The sequence below is a fragment of the Bombus huntii genome, chromosome 7, assembly GCF_024542735.1.
Source record: "Bombus huntii isolate Logan2020A chromosome 7, iyBomHunt1.1, whole genome shotgun sequence".
NCBI classification, from domain to species: Eukaryota; Metazoa; Arthropoda; class Insecta; order Hymenoptera; family Apidae; genus Bombus; species Bombus huntii.
The window spans coordinates 9,817,041-9,840,121 of NC_066244.1; the positions used below are offsets into that span (position 1 = coordinate 9,817,041).

Below are 23,081 nucleotides of genomic sequence, written 5' to 3' on the forward strand. Positions count from 1 at the left end.
ACGAAAAAATAGATACATTTTAGAAGCGGTTTTTTCACACATACACATATACACATGAGAATTTGATATTGGAACATATGAAATGTGTCAATTGAAATTCGAAATTTGTTTCATGTTCAAACCACTCACGAACAGGCGAATGAATTTATTCTGTATTTTTTTCGTTAAATATAGAAAACTTGTAAAAATGGTATAAAAGTTTGTAACAAAAAACTAAAATCATAACAACCTTCTAACTTAATCATACAAATTATGTTTCTAATAACAAAATAGTATATAGTAAAAGGTGTAATAAAGACTATAATTCATATGTTAATTTTGTAATAAGATATCTTCATAATATATTACGTACATTGTACATACGCGGACTAACATATTTGTTTCAATCTACAGACACGTTAATCGCTAGTATAGTAGTATAGTATCGCATAACTCATGGTTTGTGGATTTGTCACATAGTATAACGATATCTCTCTTCTCTCTCACACGCACACTATCTCTTGATAGAATGCCAGAGTTTCTCATGAGTTCACACCGGAATTTGTGGTCTCATGAATAACCACCCACGACTGGGGTCTTCGTAGTGTGACATTCGACATTTGCTGGACGATTCACAAAACGGTAGCATGACTCAAATTCTATTTAAGTTTTATGTATACATGGTTCACATGTTATCACAAAACTACATTTACTTCATAGCTTATCTTTTGTATCTAAAAATTTGAAGCTTCGTTTATAGTCATAACTTGTCAATTATTACCGTATTGGATTTTGAATGAAAATATAGCCGAAAAGCAACATAAAAAAGTATCCATTAAAACGGAGTAGAAATACCATATGAACGAATTTGCAAGTGAAAATCACAGAAAATATCTTACTCCATTTGAGATGTTTAAAACTATAAATAAAAAAAAGTATCGCTTCTTTCAATCTTTCCATTACTCTCATTCCTAACAATTTAATAATAGAAAATTAAAATTCGTCGGTAACAAAGCAAAGATCTCGGTTATATTAGAAAGCTTCTTATATATTGGAATTTATCTACAGAATTATTATGTAATTATCGATTGAAGTATGAGAATATTTTGTTGTTACTTCGCTATATGAAAATCTATACGTTTCTATAAATGACATTATACGTATCATTCAAACATAATTGTCTAGCAAATTGAATCCCTTATCATCGAGGGACACTCTCCATGGAAAACTCTCGCCAGTTCATACTTTTGATTGAACTTCAACACTTTTCATCACTTTTCATCATCGAAATACCATCTACGCTACGATTGGATTTACAAATTTTATTGAATCCTTAAACAAGATTCTTGAAGTTAAAATCAATTCTAAGTACTTGAAATAGGACTCTTTTTGTTCATTTTGTGTAGATAAATTCATAAATGTAAAATTAACCAGTTATTCGTTCTTACCTGGAACAGATCTCCAGCCGTAACTTTTTGAGGATCACAAGTAACTTCCACTCGTTGTCCAGTTAGCATTATCACGACAATACGTCCGGAATTGCTAGCCTATAAACAAATTAAATGTTACATTAGATGTAGGAAATAAATTTAATACATAAGTATGATATAATACTATAAAATAAATATAAAAAAATGTAATGTAATACAAAATATTACAAATAAAATAATGTCTATAGTTGTGTGAATAAATGAAAGAATTCAAATATATAAAAATGAGTTACATATATATATTTTATATCAAAAAATTGAAAAATTTCATTACCCATGTTCCTGATGATCGATAAAAATATTCATTATATATCTAAATGATTCATTAAGTTGCAACATATAACATAATACATAATTTAAACGTATCATCTAAAGGTAGATTAGTTATTAACCGTATCTTATTTATGAATTGAAGAACAGATACGTATGTTATGTTAGCCATAGACAATTGTAACTAATTGTAGTTGATTATATAATTATTTATGAATTCAAAGATAATTAATTTTATATATATATATATTACTGTTTACCATATTTAACAGACTTGTGATAGAACCTAAACAACGAGCCCTTCAAGGTCCGATATGGTCTAGTGGCTAGGATACCTGGTTTTCACCCAGGAGGCTCGGGTTCGATTCCCGGTATCGGAAAATTTTTGTTTTTCCTTTTAAACTACTTAATACGTGCGATTTGTACGTTTCTCAATATTTTATTAATAAGAATAATTTCATCTTTTCGTAATGAAAAAAAAAGATTAGTAAGTATGTAATACAGAATGATTTTCTCGCTAATTGACGTCAAGAAAGTGTCACTGAAACCATAACATTGTATTAGCATACATACATATGTAATTTATGGTCAGAAGGCGATATCGGCTAGAGACTGTATAGGGTAGAGACAGTTATTTATATATTTATATGTGAAATAAAAATGAGAGTAAGCGTCTGTGATGGGAGTAGGGACACTGACATCAGTAGAATCCTAGACACTAGACATCAAGGCAGTAAAGACAATTTTATAAGAAAAATTTCATTCATCTGATAGATCTGCACACTTGCTATTTCTATTACAATGGGATATGTACGGTAGACTTTGACTTAGGCACCGTGTACAGTATAAATTTGCAGCAGGCCTCAATGAGTTTACCTGGCTGGATATTTACGGCGGGAGCAATCAAATTTGCGCACCGGGATCTATTAACAAACGTCATTCGATCGGCAATTTTCGCCATCTATCACGTTGCTTCCGTACCTTTAATTACCCGCGAATTCAACACATGTTTGTGACTTGTACCACATTAAATTATCATTAAAATATCCCTAATCGAGTATTGGCAGAGGCTCTACTTGACTATAAGGATTGTAAATTTTGTCTTTTCTGATCGATGATCTACGAGGAGAGATTGTACCATTGCATAAAGAGGCAGTTTATCCGGTACACATATATGGTGGACATTTGTACATTTTCCGACGTTATAAAATAGAATACCGAAAAATAATATTTTATGATCTGCTTTTTATTTACTTTTAAATACAAATATTATGTGGTGCTGTTAAACTTTAGGCGATTTAGTATTTTAAGGAAGAAGCTATCGAATCCGGTATGGTCTAGTGGCTAGGATACCTGGCTTTCACCCAGGAGGCTCGGGTTCGATTCCCGGTACCGGAAATTTATTTTTGTTATTTTTTTACTTTAAATATTTATCAATTTTTTGTATGAATTTATATATTTAGAATTATCATAAAAATTAAATTAATTTAATTAACAGGAATTAAATCTGAATTTTGATAATTAGAATATTTTATAATTTATTTCTTTATTTCCTGCTTTCAAATGCGAAAATTTTATAAGGAAATCTTTCTTTAACTGTTATATCTATTTAGCTATTTATACTGAATTATCTATTCCTGTTTCTTGCGACAGAAATTACGTACTTTAATCTTTACTGTTGATCGTTGGTTTAGAGAATTTCTAGCTCTAATTTCGATATTAGGGGTTTGCATTGTTAATAAAATACAATAGAGAAAAAAAATATAGTTATTACCTTTACTTGGCCAACACATAGCGTCTTTGGTGGCTGATTGGCACGCACTACGAATTCAGGACCAATGCATTGGGCTTTGTTGAAGGATCTCGTTGGACCACCTACTGTTCTGTATAGACGGGATGGTGCTCTTTGTACAGCTTTACCGCGCCGAGCTCTCGGTCCATTCTTTACCAGATTCCTGAAACCAGTATTAGAAAAACATGTATTGTAAATATATGCTGCGTAACAAAATAAGTTTCAAAGAAATTCGTACTATACATTCAAAATGTCCAAAGTGCACATACATAATGAAATAGACCAATCTATAAGATTAGAAAAAAAAAAAGAAATTACAATTGCACTACTGTACATTACTTCATCTCTCTTGTCGAAGTGGGTCCCACTTCAAGGAAAACTCTTTTCTAAAATTTAGTTTTCTTAGTCCTCGAAGCCATTAAGTATTATTTAGTACTACAACAATTTGAAGGGCCTCTCAGCCTGATAGCTTTCTAGAAACATGCCTTGCACAGATGATGCAACGGGGTACAGACAGGCCACTTTTAACATAATTATAATTGTACGTAACGTGACAGAGATCTGCCCAGTGCACTTATGATTAATCGTCTCTCGTGGCTTTTGGACGATTCCACACCGACATGCGTGTCAAGGGATTAAAACTCTAAAAAACTGAACAATCCCGTCTTCACCTCGATTCACCCGCGACACCGTTCCGGAAAATCCGGAATCAATGAGCACTCTTGGCTCATTGCCTTTTTACGGTAAGATCGTTTCTGTTTCCGCCTGAAGAACGTCACAGCACCCTTTGAGCTTTGCTTTGAGCCTCGACAGTCTTATAACTCTTCGAGGGTGGCCTGTTCCGAGGTTGCGACCCAGATCGCATGAAAGCATATATTAACACGGACTCGCGATTCCGGGACAAACTTAATAATGCGACTGGAAGGGGATATTCGAACGACTGTTCGACTGCCGCGTTCCAATTTAACGTCCTGTCTTAGCGCGAAGATTGATGAAATTCCGACGCGTTAACGCTGGCCGGTTATAAATTTTAGACCTAGCCAGCTCGATTCGCGATTACCTCGCACCTCTCACTCTCACTCTCTCTCTCTCTCTCTTTCTCTCTCTCTCTATCTATCTATCTATCTATCTATCTATCTCTCGTTTTTCTACGAGAACGCTTTTCAGCACAACGTAGTTTGCCGAGTCGCGAACGAAATTGAGGAGTACACGGTGTGGAGGTTGATATGAAAGCTTGGAGGGATGTTGAGGGTTGTTCTGTTTGGAATTGTTATGGACAGGACGGGAAGAAGTTTTGTTCGGCAGTTGGAGGTTCGCTAGGGTATTCCGAATACGCCTTTTGCGGTATTTAATCGCTGATGCTTTTGTGGGGAAGAGTAAACATAGGGTAGGAATAGAATGGTTCGATCGAATAAGAGATGACGCTTTATGTAAGGTGTACTTTAGAAGAAAGCTTGAATACGGAAATTAGTTTTTTTAAGAATGTAACTTTAGAACATCGAGTTACAAAGCAAACAGTCATTTGTTAGAAGATGTTATATATAGATAATTAATATAAGGTTTATTTACATACGAACTATGTAATACGTATATAATAAAATATAATTTGAGTTATAACTTTTTTCGCGTATTGTTTCAAATACTAATCGTAGTATATCTATTAAATGTTAAATATCTATTAAACTTCCCAATGTTTATCCTTTTACCTATTCAATACACTTATTCAATCTTGTGTATCTGATTTACCATCGAAAAATATTAATTCTTCTATAAAGTGTGTTTAAGCCATTTTCGTTTGTTCATCTCTCTCAGTGGAAGTTACTCGATGAGGCAAAACCTTCATAACTCGAAGGTTTTAGCTCTTTCCTTGAGACTCGAGACATCGATGTTTAATTGTAGCATAATTCCCATAATCACCATAGTAAGTAACAGCGATAACGAAGGAACTTACCTAGGCGGTTTCGCTGGTGGTTCCGACTTGCTGCTCTCTACGTCGGAGAATGGCGCCTTCTTCAATGTGGTGATTATTCGAGGAGGCTTCGGTGGCCCCTGAACACTTCTGACTCTCATGGAAGACACTGGATTTTGTTGTTGCACTGTCTGTTCCTCCTCCCCCCTGCCGGCCAGACATCTGTGATCACTCGTTTTCACGCCCTGCTCTGGCATTCGCTCGAAATCACTGTCTTGCTGATCCCTGCTAGGAAGCTGAGGATTTGAGTGTTGCCTTTGCAACGTCGGATTCACGCGTCCTGTAGATCTTCCATAAACCTCCTCTAGTCCCCGTTCTGTCGACGACGTCGGTATGTCTGGTTGAGAATATCCGGCCGCAGATGGTCGCCTATGTAACAAATTACATCCAAATTTGGATTTTTCTATATTTTTCAATTTCATTATATTTCCTATTTTCTTTTAAATTACATGCATCTTTTAACCTAAATAGTCAAGTTACACTTTTCTCTTGCACGAAACCAATTGGTCTTTTTTCAAACAAGAATGACCTCAGCATAAAAAAACACATTCTCGTTATCTTCCTTCCCTGTTATAATATACAATATATTTTATCACATTCAATGTATTTTATATACATTATAATATATAATATATAATATAAAGAACACGTCATGCATGTGGCAATAGTATTTATAACGGCGAAAGGCATATCTTATTAGCAAAATTTTTGTTCGGATAATACAACGTTCAGAGAAATGCTCCACTGTGTTCATAAAAAGTTTCTATAATATTAAGCGTTCAAATACTTTTGCGAGCAACTGTATCTTCCTCCTCGACCGTTATCTCCTCTAAAAGCAACAGTAACGAGAGTGTGCTTTTCAGGACAAGGTAGTAAATCACCGGGATCATTATAAAAAACAGCCATAAAAGTGAGAGAAGAAGAAAGAAAAGAAATACTACCTTGCTATCGTTGTAGCTGTGTACACATCCTCGTTACGATGTCCGACAGGTGGCTTCACGGACAGTCCGTTTACTCTGACGTCTTGCGAGCTCAGGAAAGGTTTAACAGGCAACGCGTAAATAGGGTCGCTATAAACGTTTCCTCCGGGGTTGCTTTCACTGACGATGGTCGACGCTAAGTTACCACTGCTCCTGGTATGCTGTAGCCTCGTATAAATTGGCTGTGAATACGTTCTCGAGTGATGATGGCGGCGTTGATGCTGAATCGCTGGACCAACGTTACGTCCACTCGTTTGAACGTTCAACTGCGACTGAAACTGTGTTCTCTGATCTTCCGCTTCCTGGCGTCGGTTCGGTTGTAATTGCTGGCCACACAGGCTCGTTAAATTCGGATGTGAATGCGAATTTCGCGATTGAAGCTTGAAAAGGGCGCCCTTTGCAGGATGATGATGATGATAGTGGTGAACTTTTGGTATATGAACCTGTTGAGGTACTTCTTGAATCTGAAGATGTTGATGAGCTTGATATCGAGTTGGAGAACGTTGTTGGCTTGGACAAGAAGGATTATACTGATTGGTAGAACGATATTGACGATCTTGTTGTTGATGAAGATTTTTGGCTTGACTGTGCATGGATTGAAGAGGATCCGATTGCTGAGATGGTTGTTGATGATGGTGATGTTGGTGAGGGTAGTTGGTCTGACGACGATTGTGTTCTGTAAGGTCTGAAGGGTTTCGAAGGGGAGGGACAGGGTTTAGGTGTTGATATGTGATGCGTTTACGAGCTGTGTATTGAGGCGACTTGACCACCTCACGGTACATATCCATTACGATATGAGTGAAAGGCTTCGACTGTAAACGAGTGCGGCAGTATTCGGAGATCACCTGAAAAAGATGAAAGAATAAATATAGTTAGGATAATCAGTGTCAGTTCTATACAAAGAAAGACTAGTCGGATTAGATTGAGCCACTAATGAATTGCCAAATATTATTATTTTCTTCGTAAGATTTTGAGTTTTAAAGGACGACAAGTGTTTTTCTGTGTCAAGTCTAGGATGGTAGTAAATTGTAGGATTGATAATTGTCTCTAAAGTATAACAAAAACAAATATAAAGAGAAATATCAGAGACCTTAGAAAGCAAGTCTGATGTTTCTAATGTTAAGTCAAATATATTGTGCCTTTTTTGTCAAACTCAATCATACTACATAAGTAATGTTCAATTCTCAATGAACAAGTGACTTTATTTATAATATATAGCTAATGATTTTATTTATTGCAAAAATATGCCACATGCATATATGCAATAAAAGAAGATGGCATAAAATATAGTGCCACATCATTATTTATCAAATGTCCAGCTGGACAAATTATAAAGTACAAATTAAATAAATAAAAAGAAGGAAAGAACACAGGATGACACATGCACAATACTGTAATCTTTGTCTCTATATTTCAATTTATAGAAAACAGAATAGAAAGTCAGACAAAAATGAGAAAAAATCTAATCAGACCTGAGGAAGACTTTCTTGGACAGGTTCTCAGGAAAATTAAAATAAATCTACCTTCTTCCAAAATATTCTAAATCATCTTAGATCTCTAAACTGTGCGTGCCATCAGAATCATGGAATACGTGGAACGAAGTTTATTGATCAAGGCTCGCCACTATCATTCGCTATCACAAGGTGAAACTCAGGTAAATGGAACTAGTTAGAAATTCACAACTGGGACAAAACTATTGGGTCAGATGCTCTAATAGGTTTCGGAGTTGTCGCAAAACGATACTATTAGGTACATCTCTCAGTCTCACGGTCTTAATGAAATTGCACACGCGTGTTTACCGTGTTGCACGAGTATCCTGATTATGATACGATTTCGAAATTGCCGCCACTCTGCCAGACAATCTACTAGTTTTAGGGGAACAATGGCCCCAAGAAATTCCGTAGACTCGGTGAGCCATGATATCAACGAGGAAGCGGTTCGCAAGTCCAACCTATTATCGCTTCATTGTACTCCTATTCTGCGACGACAAAAGCCAACTCTTGGATACGTGGCTGTCTATGGAAGACAATGACCCGGAAAGACGGTGTCGAAAAGGGCTTCTTTGTATTTTTTCGTGCGTTTATCCGCAGTTCTTGACCGATCGAAAGCGGTTTTCAGTTTAGGTTTTCTTAGTATTATTTTAAATTGTATGGTACAAAGAGAAAATATTCAACCGTTTAACAGTATAACGAGATGACAAATATTTCAGAATAAACGATTCAGAAAATAATTGTCTCACTGCTTTCGAGATTTTCTGCGTCAGATATAGAAAATACATATTTTCAATCTCTTATAGGAAATAAATATTAATAATTGTAATTTTAAAAATATTCATTTTAAAATGTTGCTTGTTGTCATTAGATTTAACTACAATCAAACATACTACAAACACTTATTATCTAAGTTATAGTACCACACCAGAATAATGTACTTATAATTCTCAGTAAAAATTGATCGTAAAATTCTACCGAATAAAATAAGAAAAAAAGAAATGTTGCTCGTACAATACTGTATAATTTGACGACTTAGCCGAGTTTTTCTCGAGTTACGCTTTTAAAGAATTAATAACAATTATATGCGATATTAAAAACCGCTTCTAATTCATTGTAATGCCTGTTGCGACTGTAAATAGTCAATTAAGAAGATTTAAGCGTTATTATTGCTTGTCGATATCAAAACCTTCGTCAAGATTCCTATAGAAACTATAAAAACAGAAAATATTGCGTCTTATTTAGTTCTCACATGAAAAGTCCAAGTATCCAACAAAAAAAATGTCCTTCTTAACATCAGATTAGTTCACCTCATTGTCAATTCCAGTTAATCTATGAACGAGATATATTTTCCAAATCCAAAAACGTAATAACATATGCGACTTTGAATTTTGCAATAATCTATTACGGTGGCTCACTTTTCCAAGTTACAAATGTGCTAGATTGTTTCCATCACATACATTTTTTCTCCTGGATCGCAAAGATCAATCTTTCTTGGTAATTTGAACCGCGAGGTCGATCGAGTCCTCCGAGCGGATGATTCATCGCCAGCCGAGGAATCCTCGTTGAAATTGGTGGCGGCGGGTTAAGTTCGCGCCCCTATGTGCCTCAGGATTTCATCAATTTCGCGGTCTATTCAGGTGCAAACAATGAATTACGGTCAGTTGAACGAATGGCTTTATTAAAAGTGGCCAGCTTCCACGGAAACGACAGCGTTAATCTATTGTACATTCAAGACGATTTATTTTTACCCTTTTAACGACAGACTAAGGGGTTGGCACGACCGTTTTCGCCGTTTTTGAATTACCGATTCAAAGTACTTGAAGAAATTTATAGCGAGTGTTTTATACAAGACGAGGACGCTGTAAAACTAATGAAAAATACTTTAACTTTTCATTGTTTGATATACATAGTATTGAGTTATAGTCAATTTTATATTCGAGTAGTAGTTGATGATACATTGAGATTAAACGGTTAAACGAATGACTGATGAATTAAAAATAAAAATCAAGATTAATGGTGAACTGTTTCCGTACACTGCTACAGGAACAGGATAGAGTTTTTGAGAAACATTTAAGAAAATTGTATGGTACGAGAATCTAAGGTTGGCACTCAGACTGTATTCATTTGCAGATGATGACTAAAAAGAAAACATCCCACTGACCTCACTAAAGAAATGAAATAGTCAAACTCGAAAATGGTATCTCGCTGGCGGTAGCTATCCACATGTTATTTGACACTTAAGTTAGAAAAATTTACTAAATGTCCAGCTGGACAAATTGGAGTTTTTAAGCTATGCATACGACCTTTGAATTGGCGCACTCAAGAATATTTTTACGCTTATAGATGAGAATTATAGGATACGGGCTAAGCCCAACACGGGCTATGCTCCACACGGGCTATGCCCCACACGGGTTATGCCCGACACGGGCAGTGCCCCACACGGGCTATGCCCGATACGGGATATGCCCCATACGGGCTATGCCCCACACGGGCTATGCCCCACGCGGGCTATGCCCGACACGGGCAGTGCCCCGCACGGGCAGTGCCCCGCACGGGCTATGCCCGACACGGGCATTGCCCGATACGGGCTATCTAATCACGGGTTCATCTAATACGAGTTATGCCCATAGTTGTAGGTTAAAGGGTTAAGTATGTTATCTCTTATATCCAAATAGCTGGCTTTTTCCGGTATATGAATTGCATTATAAAATAAAAATAAAAGTGCAAACAATCAAAAACATTTTATTTCATGGATGAAACACGAGGCAGCCTAGTAGCATAGATAGCAACCTATGGATTGTTTTATATCTTCCAAATTGGGAAATAGTTATGCATATTTTTCAAAACGTACATTTAATACTTGGAGAAGATTAAAAGCATCCTTTTATCTACCTAAGCAATCTTTCAATGCATAAATTAAATTATAAAAAATATCACGAAGAAAGGCAAACCTACGTGAAGAAACTATAACAACAGCTTCCTTCTAAAAATCTGCGATTTTCCAAAATCGATCATTCTTATAAATTCATTTTATATTAATAACGAAACTAGTTAGTAGTATTATTTTGGAAACGCTATATCTAGTCGAAGTTGTATTTGGACACGCACGTTTCACGCGCGCAAAACCAAATGGTCGAATTTAATTATTTTCGTCTACCTCTACTATTCTTCGAAACGAAAGGTCATAGATTACTGAAATTCCCCACACCATCATAGAATGTCTAGGTGTTAGGTATTAAGCTGGTAGAGTCGGCTCGACCCACTCGCCTCCTCCACTATGTTCGCGCGACATATAATTGAATTAAAGCTGCCCTCGAATGTCCGCCTTCGCAAGCGCTCAAGTGCTCTTTGCGATTGCAGAGAGTTCGCCATATACCGATCGACGGATCGCCCTGGCCTTCACGGCTCCGATATTAATGAAATTTGTATCGGCAATGCGCGATGATAGCAGTCAGACGCGATCGACCTAATTGCATAATCTGTAACCCTTTGCGATGACGCCATTCGATCGAGTAGCTTCTCGCATAGTTAGATACGATTAAAACGAAATTAACAAGGACAGAGGTAAAAACGAAGCAAGAGATGTACAAATTGTTGCAGGTGATTAAGCAGGATTCTGTGCTGGAGAAAATTGAAAACGATTTAGGTATATGTACCAGCGAAATTGTGAGAATAGAAATTAATTGCTAAAGGCTGTTATGGGTGAAACTTCACGCAATGTTATTTCTAGCAATTGCAGCGAGATTTTAAGAACTAAAGAGTGTAATGTAATGTAAAAATTCTGTTTGGAAAACTTTCTATTATTTTTATTATGAAAGCTATTCCGTTGGCTTGGAATAGCTTTCACGACACATGTTCTTTAGATATCATGGTTTGTTTCAAGTATCGTTATCAAGCAGTAGAATCACTGTAGACTTATGTCAGAGTGTTTGTTTTTTTCAGAAGACCTAAGGTAATAATAGCAATCAATAAGTAATTAAATGAACGATTAAGGAGCAAAATTGATCTACTTTATCAATTTGATGTTTACCACTTCATGACAGATTTATAGAATCAATTTAGATAAAATTAAATTAATTTCGTAACACGTCCAAATTCAACGTTCGATAAGCTGGATATCGTTGTAATATCAATCTGTGAGATGTTCATGTTTTATTTTAATAACGTTTGATTGTTAAGTACATGTTACTATGATTTCTAAATATCTATTAATTTATTATCGATTTTCAAATATCTCTGACACATTGTGCTATTATATAAATAATAACTATCGTTGATTTTTGACTAAATAAAATTAATGGAATTAATAAAAAAAAAATAAGTTCACAAACAGAATGCAATAATAAAAATTATGAATCATTTACGTAGAAGGAATAATACATTTGTTGGTAAACACGATAATTGTCCTGTTCTCATTGATACACGTTACCCTATATGTGTAGTGTCAACAAATAAATGGTTTGCTCACATAATTATAACTTCGTATTTGATTGTAATTATTGTATTGTTCCACGGCAAAATATTTACTTCAATTAATATTGAACTATACTATAATGATATTACACAAATACTATTCAAAGTCATTTTAGTTACATATCTCGATAATGTATCTATTTTTAGAAGTAATATGAGGTGGGTAGAATTTAACTGGTTTTCAAATATTTGACATCGATAAACGAAATAATATATACAGAACGTAATATACAGAAATGTTTATTTCCAATTAAAGGTGGACGAACCTTATATGATAACAAATATTTGTTAATATGATATTTTCAATGTAAGTCAATATTTTTGTGTAAATCGCCGAAAATAAAGTCTCTGTTCCAAAGAAATAACATTAAAGATCGCGATAAAATTACAATGTATCTTTCACTTGGAATTTCTCATTTTCTAAAAGAACAAAAAATTAGACTTTTCATGTTTGAATATTTTATTTGTATGACCCGAATTATAGTTTCCAAAATGGATTAAAATAAGATATAGGACACAGCACAAGAGATTAAAAACAAAGAAAGTTCTCGCTCTTTAAAAAAAGATTTATCATCTCGCTCGTTATACCACTGATTCATTTATCAAAACTCAAGGACGCTGGAAACTTTCCGCCTCGTGTTTCGCGAAACTACCCCGTTGCATCGCTGATAAGCTTCGCCCAGCGTATACCGCAGAATCCTTCTTCTTTGCATAAAATTATGCAAACGGTACAAATCGCCCTACGTGTGTTTCACGATTCGTCCAAACGGACAACAAGAACCTCGAGTCGAAGTTTCGGCTGGATAGGATAACCGGTGAATTTCAATAACACCAGACCCCCCTGCGTTTTATAGCTACGAGATTGCATTGTTATTCTCGCCGCCAGCCATTTTCCTCTTGTTTGTAACGCGCGTATGCATGCATCCGATTCAACTCCGATGCAGCTGCTTCTTCAACCACGTTCGCGATTCACAACGTCTCGCCCGTTGCTCTTGGCCATGACACGAAAATTAATTTTCGACCTTACAAAAACGGCGAATAAATCGCATTCGTAATTATGATGTGTCCCCTGAATCACGTTGCACGACAAAACCTGGTATAATGGATCGTGTAGTCACAGTGAGACGTGACTCAGTGACAGAGTTAAGCGATCTTGCGTGTACAGTGGCTGAGTAAAATAATTCGTACACTATTGCATCTATTATTGTATTTATATGGTAACTAGTTAGATCCAAGTAGAATAAGTTTCGTATCATTTAACAGGCGCTGCAACTTAAACATGTAGAGTAAAATAATGCTATATAAAGCCATATTAAAACCTGTTTGGAGCTATGGGATTCAACTATGGGGAACAGCGAGTAATTCCAACATAGAAATTCTCCAACGATTTCAATCAAAAACTCTAAGATCCTTGATATATGCACCTTGGTACGTTACCAACGAAACAATACATCACGACCTTAAGATAGCCACAGTTAAAGAAGAAATATCCAAGTTCAGAAACAGATATAATATAAGAGTTAACAACCACCAAAACCCATTAGTTACCCAATTACTTGACACGACGGATCAGATACGCAGACTAAAAAGACAATACCCTTTAGATTGAAGCATTAGATTCAACTAGAATCAAACATACCATAAACTCTTATAATCCAAGTTACAGTACTACGCCAAAATAATTTACTTATAATTCTCAATGAGAATTGACTGTAAAAATAAAATACCAAATAAAAAAAAAAAAAAAAATTAGCAGTAAATACTATTAAATACGTGTCTTTTTTCTAGCTTATTATTATTTTTTTCAACCCCATATCAGAAAAATAAATGATATTGAAAAGAAAGGATTATTAATAGGAACTATACACTTTTACACAACTATACAAATTTCATAATTGTATTTAGAAAAAGTTATCAGATACGTAGAAAGTAAAAAAGAAACGTTCCTTTTCATTCCTCTGGCTACGTTACATCAGCTTTCATATGAAGGCAAACTCACTTTTCATATGAAAGGATTTAAGAAACGAGGATGCAAACAGTCGATCTTCACAAAAGATCTCGAGTACAGGAAAGAAAAGAGGAAAGCAAAAAACAATTTCAGCTAGATTTACAGACTTACGTCTAGCAGATTCATCAAGGAAGCTCGTCTTCGTGGATCGGGTTCCGTCATGGCGGCTAAAACGGACTGAAGTGCCGACGAGGGTGAAACGGAAACCGTTCCTGTCAGTGCAGCGACTCTCGGGGTCGTGTCCAATAATGCCCTTCCCAGCGAGTACATCCACATCTGAAAGCACCGGAATTCCATGTGAAGCTTACCTCGTAATGCTGTTCAAGAGATAAAAGGAGAAAACTGAATATTATACAGTTTTGCAGGTTACACCAAGCTAAGCTAGATAAAGTCTGACAAATAAATAGTTTTGAAAATGTACGTGACTAATATGAGAAAATAATTTCAACTTTCAAACGGAGAATATGTAAACGTGGAAGCATATGACGACTTTAATGACCATAGTCATTTACAAATTCATCTAACATTTCTTGTACTTAAATAATTAAAAGTATAGATAAAGAAAGTGGAGTTTTGGTCGATTTAATCCTTTAACAAGAACTCTGTTCTCTTTGGTTAAAGTATCTCATCTACCGTTTCGTAACTGAAAAAAAGCAGAAGTTTTATGATCCTCTTTATTCCACACCTCTTTATTTATTTCACACAATCTAAAATATTTGGACACTATTTTGCAACAGTCTGTATAACGTTTTTATTTCAAAGATTACGAAACACTTGAAACTTCAAGTATTACATCATACTGCGAAATATGATAAAACGCTGACTATGCTATTTCAACTGTATAATAACTATAAAATTCACTGTTTGAAAAACTGTTGCCAAAATATTCCCTTCTACTATCTCGTTGTAAAAGGGCCATCAAATTTTATTCTTCGTGAAAATGATCATGGAATTGAGAGAAGAGGATGATCGTAAAACACAAGAGCGATTTCTATCTGCGAAAAACAGAATTCCCAGCCCATGTTGCATCTTTTTTAACACGTACGTGATCAACGTTGGATATTCCACGCGCACAGATTCCCATAAACATGGTATGTAGCGAGGATGGTATTGGTATAGACCTGTACTTTTCGTCGTCCTCGCGATGAAATTGCGAATTCGTTTCCGCGTGATAACGAGCTGGGTTCGTCGTTTCTACCGATACGAAATGTCTTTCATCATGCTTGACTTCGCGTATTTTTAATTACTTTTGACTTGATAAGACTATCGGATTATCAGAGATCCTGTTTTTTGTCAGATTTCTGTAAGATTAAATAAGGGATAATCTTTGACAGTAAAAGGTTCTTGAGGGAAAGGAGGTTTAGGATGGAATTAAGTCGCTTGGGAAAATATACTGATCAATAGACTGCGCGTATTTTCGCAACTAGAATCAAACAAACAATAAACACTTATTAAACACGACATAGAACCACGCCAGAATAATTTACTTATAATTCCCAATGAGAATTGATTGTAAAATTCTTCCAAATAAAAAAAAAAATGTATTTTCGCAAGTGTATATTTTTAGGAACACAAACGCAGAGATAGAAATTAATGTAATAGGACTTTGATTATCCGAAGTAATCAAATACGGAAGAACCAGGTAATTAAATTTTTTCGATAATTAAACATAAACTGCACTTATACGTCTGTACAAGCCATGTTCTGTTTGGTCTTGTAATCTAGCTTCGCAATCTTTTTTGTAACAAATTTTTTGTGTAAACGAATAGTTCCCCAGAATTATTTTCTTTCGTGCTTCGTATCATTTGCTCGATTTTTTTTAATTGCTATGAATGCTTCTAACTGCATTATACTTACTATATTGAATACTGCTTACAGAAACGAAATTAATTCTGTCAATGATTTCTTCATCACTTGTACGTCCAATGATGAACTGAGTACTATAAACCGAGTGAAGAATATATATACAAGGAGTATGATAATCAAACGTTTGAATGTGAAAAGAAATATGTATTATATACTTTATATATTAAATATGTATTGCAGGAAAAACTTTACTTGAAATATTTTACAGATTGTGCTCTTCATATACAGATATGTATATGCGTATAGAATAGAGATTGCACTACAGCTTAAAATTCTGTAAAGTCTGTGAAAAGAATGTGTTACCATATGTTTACAAAGTGGAGAATGTTTCTCTTGTATACCACATCAGCATGTTCTTTTATGGAAAGTTCACCGGAGAAAGAGGAAGTTGCCAACTGCTAACTATTGAAAAGATCACGTGCAAGGAAAGTTGTTTTGTGATGAGAGACAGTTTACGCAGTGTGGCTGATTTTAACCCTTTACACTCAACGACCATTTCAGTCGGGCGGAGCAACAACTCGAGATGATTTTGCGCGTATGTGACGAGTATTTTGTAGGTAACATGAAATGACATTATACAAAAATTAACTTTAAAAACGTTATACTCTAATAATCTATATATATTTATATCTTTGAACATATGATTTTTTAATATTTTTTCTGTATACTTTTTTATATGATAAGTTATAAAACATCTGCCAAGATGCATCCTTGGCTTGTCGGGACAAGTATCGCAATAATAAATTGTTTCGTGTCTTTTTCCTACTTTGTTTCCTACATTTTGCCCCCGTTAAAATTACATGGAACTGTCCATTTAATCAAATTTCATTACAATTAGTAGTCGACATCGAAGCTCGGTCTCGTGATTGTCAAAAATCTCCTCTCAACTGGTCTACTAAATTTTTTATAAATCGCAAGTAAGTGATCTTTCGTTCTTTTGCTTTCTTACTGATCTTCTTATATACTATCTTAATAATACACAATTATGGTATTATATTATTAATATTTCTCATACTGTGTTTTTTTTTCATTTAATTTTATTTAATCTTAATCAATTTAACCTTATTGGATTTTTCGTTGTATCTCACAACGAAAAGGAAAAAGATGTTCTTTCTTTCCAATAATCAAAAAATAATAATAGAAAAGCAAGGATAAACTGGTCAAACGTAATATTGCGGAGAAGCGTCAAGGTTTCAATTTCACGACAGTCCGTAATTAACGCAATCAGACAATTTCACGTGCACTTTATTCGCGTAATTAACGAGCCGATCGTTAAATCTTTTTTCTGCCGCTGCATCGCCTAACTAAATACGCCCGCGTCTCTCGACGCCTCTGTATCTTTTTCCTTCGTTTCTTTTCCCACCCTCTACCTCCCTCTTTCCCGGTATTCTTTCCTTTCCTGTCTGCTACTGGACAGAAGTCCGTTGTTTCAGCTAGCCGGTATTTATCTCGTGCAGATTAAAGGGAAAATAAACGGCGGGTACAATAAATAAACTTCGAGCGTTTCTACATTCTCATCCGTATACAGGGTGTCTTTGTTGGTCGCGTTGGTTGATAGCTCGTACCGACAGAGGGATGTTTCTTCTCGTGTAAAAACATATTGGAAATGTGAACTAAAATAAAATTCTTCCACGTGACGTTCTGCTGTAGAGTAATGTTTTCCAACCTTTTTCGAGACAGGATAGTTTAATATTTTCTCTTTATTTTTACTCTCTTTTGTAGCACTATATTATAGGTAAATATAAGATCGTTTTTATTATAACGAAACAATTTTCCTTCTTTCTTAATATTTGCAAGAAAAAGCATTTACGAATTTTGTAAAGAAAACTTTCTATTCGTCAAAAGTGAATTAAGATTTACTCTAGTGAAGGTTTAAGAAATTACTGAAGACTCGTTGTGACAAATAATCCAAATAAATAATATGGAATATTTAACACGCGTGAACATTTCCCATATTTTTTAATCCTCTGTGGTTTAAACTATGTCGTTGGGAGTTTAAAAGAAATTTCACCCTTGACTTTTTTCGAAAAGTGTCTTCATTAGAAAATGTTCGAAATATTTTTCATTTAACCAATGATTGTATGATATAACACGTGTTATACAGATTATAAATATAATACAGTAGATGTCGATAAGCATTCCATAATTTTTTAAATGTACTGAATGTTTTAATTTTGCCACGAAGAATTAGGTACCATCCCATCAGAATGCAGCTTGAGTCACTTTTATTTCATTATGAAATATGTACAAACAGTACATTATTTAAACTATTAATACAATATTGTACTGTAACGACATTGAAATAATTAAACGTAAAAAACCTTACTGGTGTAATTTCGTATAGAAATAATTACCACCGAAAATAATTCTGCCAATCCGCTAGAAAACATTTCACGACCCTCCTGACGATCATCAGCCTCCCCAAAATGGGAATCCGAGCTATAAAAAAAGAGGAACGTAGTTCGAGAAGGACGAGTATACCAAATGTTCTGTTTGGAATATGTAGCGATCTTCTAATAAATAAAATTTCGTTTTTGCTTTATTTTGTATTTTCTATTTCTGTTTGCACGAGGAATCACATTCTTTCTGATTGTACTACAATTATTGAGGTAGACTGTGTAACTGCTCTTTTTTACGTGGGATGTAGTCTTGATTGGAAATTGTTTACCACGAAACTGTTGCAATAAAATCAATGAAACTCGAGCTGGCTGTTTTCGTAAAAGAGAAACGGTGTTGTTAACAAGAAAATCATGCTAGTGGAAAACTATACGTATATCATCATCAGAAATCGTAATATCAATATGAATGGATCGTGGAGAAAGTATTAAAAACCATTGAGTGAGAACAATAACACGAAATTCTTAATCCGGTAAATAATCCGTGATCTACAATTAACATTACGAATAATAAAAATTAATAGATAGTTTATGTATATAATTAATCATGGAAAAGATGTTTTCTATTAACGTTACATTGAAAACTTACTTACGTAAAGAGAATTATAACCGTAATGAATTAATTATTAATAATTCTCAGACTAATTAAATACTAAAGTCACTTAAATTTATTACAATCAGAAAGCTACACAACCTTATTAATAATTATCGAACAACAGATCTGTTCAATTCAATGTTCAATTGAATTTCCCTTTGGGCAGTTATCTATCAAAATAAACGTATATTATGCTTTAAACAATATACATTATGCTAAATAGTATAATAATTAATAATAAACAATGTATTTATCGTTCCTTATATATGTTGAGAAATTTATATTTAAGGAAGAATGAATTTGTTTTGACTGATAGCGAAGTTTTAATTGAATGAAATCGAAATTAAAATTAAAATAGGTATATGACATTATATACATGTTAATGGAAAAAAAATATTGGCAAGAAAATAATCCACGAGGAAAATAAATTACGCTAAAATAAATTACGGAAAATAAATTACGCTAAAAAAGCTACGCTATTTGTTAATAGAGTATTCTACCAGAGTAAGGTTACTAGAATACCCTATTTGTATAATAATGTAGATTAAATTTTCCGTGCTTTTTCGACACGCGCTCTTTCAACAGAGCTTTAATTGCATTTTCGTTTTTTTACGCACCTCAAACACCGAGTTTAGCAATTTAATACACGTCACGATCCCTGATCCAACGCTTTACGAGCAAATAAAATGTTTTATACCAAGCAGAAGCTCAGCTAACGGATGGAATTTGATTAAATAACGATATTGAAGAGACCAAAAAAAAAAAAAAAATATATATGTCGGGGTGGCGTTGAGGATAGGGTTGTGGGTGTTCGATGAATCTTCATTGAAATTAGCCATCGTCGTTGCGGTATAACAAAGATACGGTTTATTAACACAAGTATGGATAACACAGATTCGACAATCAACCACGGCGGTTAAGCGCTCGCGACACTAGTGACAATGGTCTCAGGTTCGATAACGAATCCGCGGTCAATGGGATGATAGATGAACATTCTCACGAAATCTAAGTCTGAATAATTTCTGATCGTAAAGACGTTACTCTTTAGCCGGTGAGATCGCGAGAGGGAATGACTTTCCCGTTCCGATGATGCCACAGAGGTAGACTATAATGGGGTGTGCCTAAGGACACGAGATCATCGGATTCGTCGAGGATAGACTTCGTTCAGAAAGTAAGGGAAATTGACGTTGCTACTAATTGGTCAATCTTCATATCGGTAGTTAGAAAAAGATGCTAATCGCCCTCGAAGGATAGTTGCCAGTGGGAGACGCCGTTTGTTGAAAAACTAGGTCTCCCCTATCTTCCCGTAGTTGGGACAAAGACTGTTTGTCTGTTTGAAGGACTTTAGGTAACTAGATCTTAGTGTTTATAACGGCCCTCGGGCTAGTTGATCACGTACTGTGGAGACGCGTCGGCATCTGGTAACCAACATACCCGAAGAATAGGATCTGCGTGTGGCGAGCCACGGGACAGAAACCGTTGGAATGTTTACTGTCGCGTGCCGCTACAAATATTTCTTTTAAGGAGAGCTATAGAATTACTCAGTACTTTTGTTAAACAAAGCCTCTATCCCGTGACCGCGGCTACGTTCGGCGACTGGCTGTCGCCTCGAGCCCAAGCTCATTATCACAAATCTCGAACAAATACAATCGGATCGAAGGACGACAATTGTTTAATTACGCCTATGATAGAATCTAGATTACGGTGTTAGGGGATTATCCCGAAGTTCCAAAGGGGAGGCTTCGATGTCCTTTCATCTCCGACATATATATACATATAAAAAGGAGAAAAGTTATTACAATAGAGTTTCCTTCTTTTTAATACGAAATAAAGAGATAATTGCTTTATATACGCGTGTTAGCCACGAAAATATAACCAGATATTAAACGAACTTTAAATCATTCATGTTTATGTAATATTTTTTTTATTTTGTTAGACCCATAGAATACACATATAAAATTTGTCTCTTAAACTCTCGGACACACTGTGTAACTGTATTAAAACAAAATTTCATAAAATTTAATTTGTCGAAATGTGCGATTATCCACGGTATTCCATCACGCTCCTAAAACGCGAATATTTCATACATTGTTCACACGTGTGACTTTAATTGGTGGTAATAATAATTATTCTAGCTAGGTTCTATATCACAATATTTTCCGACGTATCTCTCCGCTGCCATTTAATTCGATCAAATTGATAAAATCCTTGAACCGCCTGCATCCCTCGGTTCCTTGTCAAATTAAATATTTCACGCGCTCGCGCGTATACATCACGGCTGCGTGTGAAACCGCGAATGCGGGCGAAAAGAAAGAAGATACACCGCTAATTTCCCGATACACAATTTGCACGCTGATTCGTTTGTCGCGTTCGTCGGGATTCGTCTGTGTTTGCATCAGTGTTTCGCGTTCCACGACGAAATTTCGTATGGTACTGGAATCGTAGGTGAAAGGGCATTTACATCTTGGCTACGATTAATTATCGGTTGGCACGAATTACGACCGTGTTTGTTTCATTTCGAATGAAACGCGGCCTATTCATGGAAAAATGTCCGGTCAAGAAATTCAAAGCACGATTTAAGTGACACGAGCAAGAGGAAATTGAACCGCGTGAATGGAGCTTAATTACGACATTTTAAGAACCTGGCTTGACACGCGACGTGTGCCTCTGTTGAAAGACGTTACGCTTAAATGGCTAATTAATTTCGTTAATTATGTATTACATAGCGGTGTGATATCGTTCTGTCATCTTTTTAAGTAGATATCGGACATTTGTACTACTTGCATATTGCACTAACAGAAATTGAGAAATTGATTAATCAGATAATATAAGAATTTATGTAAAGTTAGATGAACAAAAGAAAAAGAAATAATGATGAATGTACAATAATGATGGATGTAAATTAAATATTGAAACTGGTCATTTGACCTGTTAAGTCATACTTCCTATCTTTTTTAGAAGAATAATTTTGATAGTTAATATATTGCGAACTATTGTTTGATTTGATTTTTGGATTGCATACGTTACATTGACCAACAAATATCTGAACTAATATTGTTTCTTATAAAATATTGCGCATTTGTCGAAATTACACCTTCGAATATACCAGGATAGTCCCTTCTTTTATCTTATATTAATATATTTCTTTTTTTAGCTACTATGTTTCATTTAAGAGGTGAGAAAATATAGTTTTCATTTGTAGGTATAAGTTTTTAATTTTTCTGATATATATGTAGATAGGTACTTTCTAATTTTTAATATGATAATTATTTTGGAATAATTATTTATTAATGCATTACATATATAAATGTTATATTGAGGTAATTATTCATTACATTATTCTGATAAACACAAAATTTATCCTCGAAATATTTTATTATTTAGCTATCAAATAAAGTAATTGTCTCTCTAACTTTTTATTTGAATGCATATTTTCTGAATTGAGTCCTGGAATAGTTGCTAGTTCCGTCATGTCAATTGCGTTAGAAACATAAACTTTTGTATTTGAAACGAAAACGTTTTCTGAAAACGTTACTGTACCGTTGCGTTGTAAAAAAATTTGCATCTATTGTTTATGAGTAAAATATATACAAATAGCATCTAACATCTCATCATTAAAACTCATTCATTAGTAACTCATCATTAGAAATGATTATTTATTTCGATAAAAATCTACTCAAACCTAAGCTTGTCGTGTATTTTTCTCCACATATATTCGCTATTTACCTTATCCACGTCTCACCTATTTTGTTATACCTCACATTCGTTCT

At 34.8% G+C, this 23,081-nt stretch overlaps 1 protein-coding gene and 2 non-coding genes across 8 annotated transcripts in view; 2 read left to right on the forward strand and 1 right to left on the reverse strand.

Annotated features, from left to right (window-relative positions):
* Positions 1-23,081, reverse strand: part of LOC126867991 (uncharacterized) — a 148,628-nt gene that overhangs the window by 9,504 nt on the left and 116,043 nt on the right. For all 6 annotated transcript variants that reach the window (XM_050623101.1, XM_050623102.1, XM_050623099.1 and 3 more), the window contains exons 5-9: positions 14,566-14,730; positions 6,442-7,325; positions 5,483-5,869; positions 3,514-3,694; positions 1,428-1,526 (exon numbers count right to left, since the gene is read on the reverse strand). In XM_050623101.1, the coding sequence (XP_050479058.1) occupies positions 1,428-1,526; positions 3,514-3,694; positions 5,483-5,869; positions 6,442-7,325; positions 14,566-14,730 (1,716 nt within the window). The remainder of the gene's footprint in view (positions 1-1,427; positions 1,527-3,513; positions 3,695-5,482; positions 5,870-6,441; positions 7,326-14,565; positions 14,731-23,081) is intronic.
* Positions 2,048-2,119, forward strand: Trnae-uuc (transfer RNA glutamic acid (anticodon UUC)). Its single transcript has one exon. It is a non-coding gene; the product is annotated as a tRNA-Glu (tRNA).
* On the forward strand, positions 3,066-3,137 carry Trnae-uuc (transfer RNA glutamic acid (anticodon UUC)). Its single transcript has one exon. It is a non-coding gene; the product is annotated as a tRNA-Glu (tRNA).